Source organism: Genypterus blacodes, unplaced genomic scaffold, assembly GCF_046128005.1.
Source record: "Genypterus blacodes isolate CSIRO-AG114 ecotype Tasmania unplaced genomic scaffold, CSIRO-AGI_Gbla_v1 ptg000162l_1, whole genome shotgun sequence".
Taxonomy (NCBI): domain Eukaryota; kingdom Metazoa; phylum Chordata; class Actinopteri; order Ophidiiformes; family Ophidiidae; genus Genypterus; species Genypterus blacodes.
In genome coordinates, this window is record NW_027466963.1 from 7,501 (window position 1) to 11,363 (window position 3,863).

Sequence of the window (3,863 nt, forward strand, 5' to 3'; positions counted from 1 at the left end):
TCAGTTTAAGTTTATATACAAGTATAAGATATTTCCTTTCTAGTAATTAACATTACAAGTAGGAGGTTTTCATGTCGTTAGAGTGTATACGCCCTCTGTAGGTGATGGGGGCATGAGCATACAGATGTGCCAAGCCCAGACCAGACGGAAGGAGTTCCGGTGATTGCACGTACCGTCATTAGCCGTACCCGTGAATAGGAACTGGAACGGCGCTTACTTGATTTAACAATCAATAAAACAAACTTAGCATTTTAGCTTTTCATTTGTAAGCAAAAGAAACGTTTCCTGGAGAATGTTTACGCATCAGAAACACAAGTCAGCAGAATTCCTCTGAAGTGGTTCAGACTATCAAAAGTTTGTCAATGAGACACAAGAAAACTTCAAGGTTTTGCCACTGCAATATTTCTATAGATTTTTTTACAACTCATTATCAAACACTTCATTCATTCTTTTATTTGACATTATCTTATCTGCAACCTAGGAGAGAGCAGTCGGTGCTGCATTGCCACTTTAACATTCAGGGAGTTAGACTTGTGATCGTCTGTATGTTCAAACACATAAACCCAAAGTCGCAGGGTTCAGAGGTGAACTAACGGGAGGAACAAAGAGAAGAAACCAGGGAATGTTTCAATTCACAACACAACCACACAGCTGGACGTCTCTGCTCCAGCATGAAGTCGCAGGTGAGTGTTTAAGTTTGTTTTCTGGGTGAATCTTTTCCCACAAACTAAACAGCTGAAAGGTTTTTCTCCTGAGTGAATTCTCATGTGAATAGTTAGGTGCGTTTTCCGAGAGAATCCTTTCCCACAAACTGTACAGCTGAATGGTTTTTCTCCTGAATGTGTTCCCATGTGAACAGATAAGCATGATTTCTGAATGAATCCTTTCCCACAAACTGAACAGCTGAAAGGTGTTTCTCCAGAGTGAATTCTCATGTGAATCGTTAACTGTGTTTTCCGAGTGAATCCTTTACTACAAACTGTACAACTGAACGGCTTCACTCCAGAATGAAGTCTCATGTGAATAGTCAGCTGAGTGTTCCGATTAAAACTTTGACCACAAACTGAACATATGAAGGGTTTTTCCCCAGAATGTAGCCTCATGTGAGTCGTTAAGTTTGTTTTCCGAGTAAACGCTTTATCACAAACCGAACAGCTGAAAGGTTTTTCTCCAGAATGAAGTTGCATGTGAGTCGTTAAGTTTGTCTTCCGAGCGAATCCTTTACCGCAGACTGAACATTTGCAAAGCTTTTCTCCAGAATGAAGTTGCGTGTGACTCGTTAAACTTGCTTTACGAGTGAATCCTTTATCACAAACTAAACATCTGAAAGGTTTCTCTCCAGAGTGAATCCTCAGGTGAAAGATTAGATATGATTTACGAGTTAATATTTTACCACAAACTGAACAAATGAATCCATTTTCTCTAGAATGTATTTGCATGTGAGTATTCAACTGAGTCTTCCAACTGTATCGGTGATCACAAAAGGAACATTTAAAAGGTTTTTCTCCAGTGTGAACTCTCATATGAATATTTAATTGTGTGTTCCTCTTGAATCTCTTTCCACAAAGCAAACAGTTAAAAGCTTTTTCTCCAGAATGAATACTCATGTGAATATTCAAATGTGATCTGTATGTGAATCTTTTACCACAATCTGAACATCTAAAAGGTTTTTCTCCAGAGTGGCGTCTCATGTGAACTGTCAGAGTTCCTTTCTGACTGAATCCTTTGCCACAATCTGAACAGCTGAAAGGTTTCTCTCCAGAATGAATTCTCATGTGGCCGATTAAGCTCGATTCATGAGCAAATCTTTTCCTACAAACTGAGCAGTTGATTGTTTTCTTACTCGTGTGGTTTCTCCTCTTCTTTGTCACGTCAGTCTTGAGGATAAATCTTTTATCCTGCTGAGAGCTGATGAAAGAGTTCTTGTCCTCCTCTTTGCATTGCATTTTACTAAGAAGGACCGATTTATTTGTCTTTAAACCTGATTGAGCTTCTCTGGTCTCCTCCCAATCATAGCTGTCATCAGTCTCAGGTTCAGAAGAGTCAGAATTCCTGTGCCCATTGGCTGGATCCATGTTCTTGGCGGGTTCTTGTCCTCCATTATCCTCACCATCATCTTCTGTCTTCATCTGTTGTGTTAAGCTGCAGGCTGGAGGCTCTTCCTCTTCATCATGTTCTCTCTTCACAGACACAGGAGTGGATGTGAACCTGGTGACCTCAGCCTCCTCCAGACGCTGGGGGCTCCAGACTTCCTCTTCCATGGGAGATGTCTCTGTGTCCTCCTGTTTCACACTGCAGTTCCACTCCTGTTGCGCTAACAGCTGCTGGACATCTGCAGGCAAAACACACACAAGGAGTTAACATGAGTTCAGCGCGGGTTTGGACCCGTTTAGTTTGACTTCTCCTCACCATCATCTTCTGTCTTCATCTGTTCTGTTGAGCTGCTGGCTGGAGGCTCTGACTCTCTGTGATGAAACTGAGAAGAGCGAGCTTCCTCTTCATTCCTTTCTCTCTTCACAGACACAGGAGTGGATGTGAACCTGGCGACCTCCTCCAGGCCTTCAGGCTGCTGAGTGATCCAGAGTTCCTCCTGTTCCTCTTTAATGTGAGGAGTCCCTGGATCCTCCTTCTCCACAGTGGAGCTCCATTCCTGCTGCACCAAGATCTGGTGCACATCTACAGGAAACAACAAGGGAAACACAACATGTAAACATTGTTTGTGAACCTATGAACTGTTTCTTTGTACTGATGCTCCTCTGTTTACAGCTGCAGGCCCAGGTGTCCTCAGCTGGGCTCCGTTATTCCCCAGCTGCTATTCTGCAGCTGACCTTTAGAGGTCAGGTCTTCCTTCTTGATGTCCTCACTCAGCTGCCTTTATATTTAAAGATTCACTATCAAGACCATGGAGAGCAAAAAAAGGTGATTTGTCGACAGAAGTTTATCTGTCATGACTGTTTGTTGTTGTTGTCACCAGAGAAGTCCTGAAGCTGAGGAGTCCAGGTGAGAAGGAAAGACTTTACACTTTATTTAACATTACACTTTGTAGTTTGATCATATTTAAGATTCTGTTCTCTGGTTTGAGTTTAAATCAGAATCAAGATGGAGCTCCGAAGAATGAGAGAAAGAGAGAGAGAGAGAGAGAGTGAGTGAGTGAGTGAGTGAGTGAGTGTGTGTGTGTGCTAACCTGCTCTCTCTAACAGAACCACAGGGCTCCAAACTGCCTCCAGCTGTTTCCGGTGTCTCTCCTTCTCTTCTTCTGAAACACAAACTTCTCGGACTTTAAACATTTTCACACCAAGATTCGAATCTTTGCTGCAGACAAACTCAGACCAGAACACAGTTAGCTGTCCATCGAGCAGTCAAGCTAACTAGCGCCGCGGCGCTCAGTTCCGCCTGTGTCCGTGCATTTCCGGCTAACAAAGATACGCTAACTTCAAGAGCTTTGTAAGCTTGCGGGAGAGGATGAAGCCAAAAGGTTCAAAAAACGCGTCTGAGTCTCATACGGAGGCTGTGAATGTTTAACTTTGCTGGACGGAACATCAACTTTGGGGAAGAAACGCGGAGAAACGCGGAGCGGAGACTTAACGATGCGCCATCTTGGTCAAGCTATCAGCGAAATCACTTCCGGTTAAACAGTAGTAGTTGATCTTCAAAAAAAAATTCAGGCATATCGGCAAAAATCCTCCTGCAGAAATGCATTTAACCACAGATTAGATTCTTATCTGAAAGAGTCCAAGAGAGAAAATGCTACAAGTACGAACTCCACATTGACAGACTCACACGTGAAAACAACAATAAGATACTATTACTTTATAATATATACATATATTTATTGTTGAGTGAATGCTTAGACATTTATTAAT

At 42.4% G+C, this 3,863-nt stretch overlaps 1 protein-coding gene across 1 annotated transcript in view; it reads right to left on the bottom strand.

Moving 5' to 3' along the window:
- The window catches only part of LOC143013872 (uncharacterized), a 3,974-nt gene extending 369 nt beyond the window's left edge, over positions 1-3,605 (bottom strand). The window contains exons 1-3 of the mRNA XM_076167575.1: positions 3,185-3,605; positions 2,410-2,676; positions 1-2,332 (exon numbers count right to left, since the gene is read on the bottom strand). The exon at positions 1-2,332 is cut by the window's left edge and continues 369 nt beyond it. Of these exons, the coding sequence (XP_076023690.1) occupies positions 633-2,332; positions 2,410-2,676; positions 3,185-3,287 (2,070 nt within the window). The 5' untranslated portion in view covers positions 3,288-3,605 and the 3' untranslated portion in view covers positions 1-632. The remainder of the gene's footprint in view (positions 2,333-2,409; positions 2,677-3,184) is intronic.
- Positions 3,606-3,863: the final 258 nt, after the last annotated feature.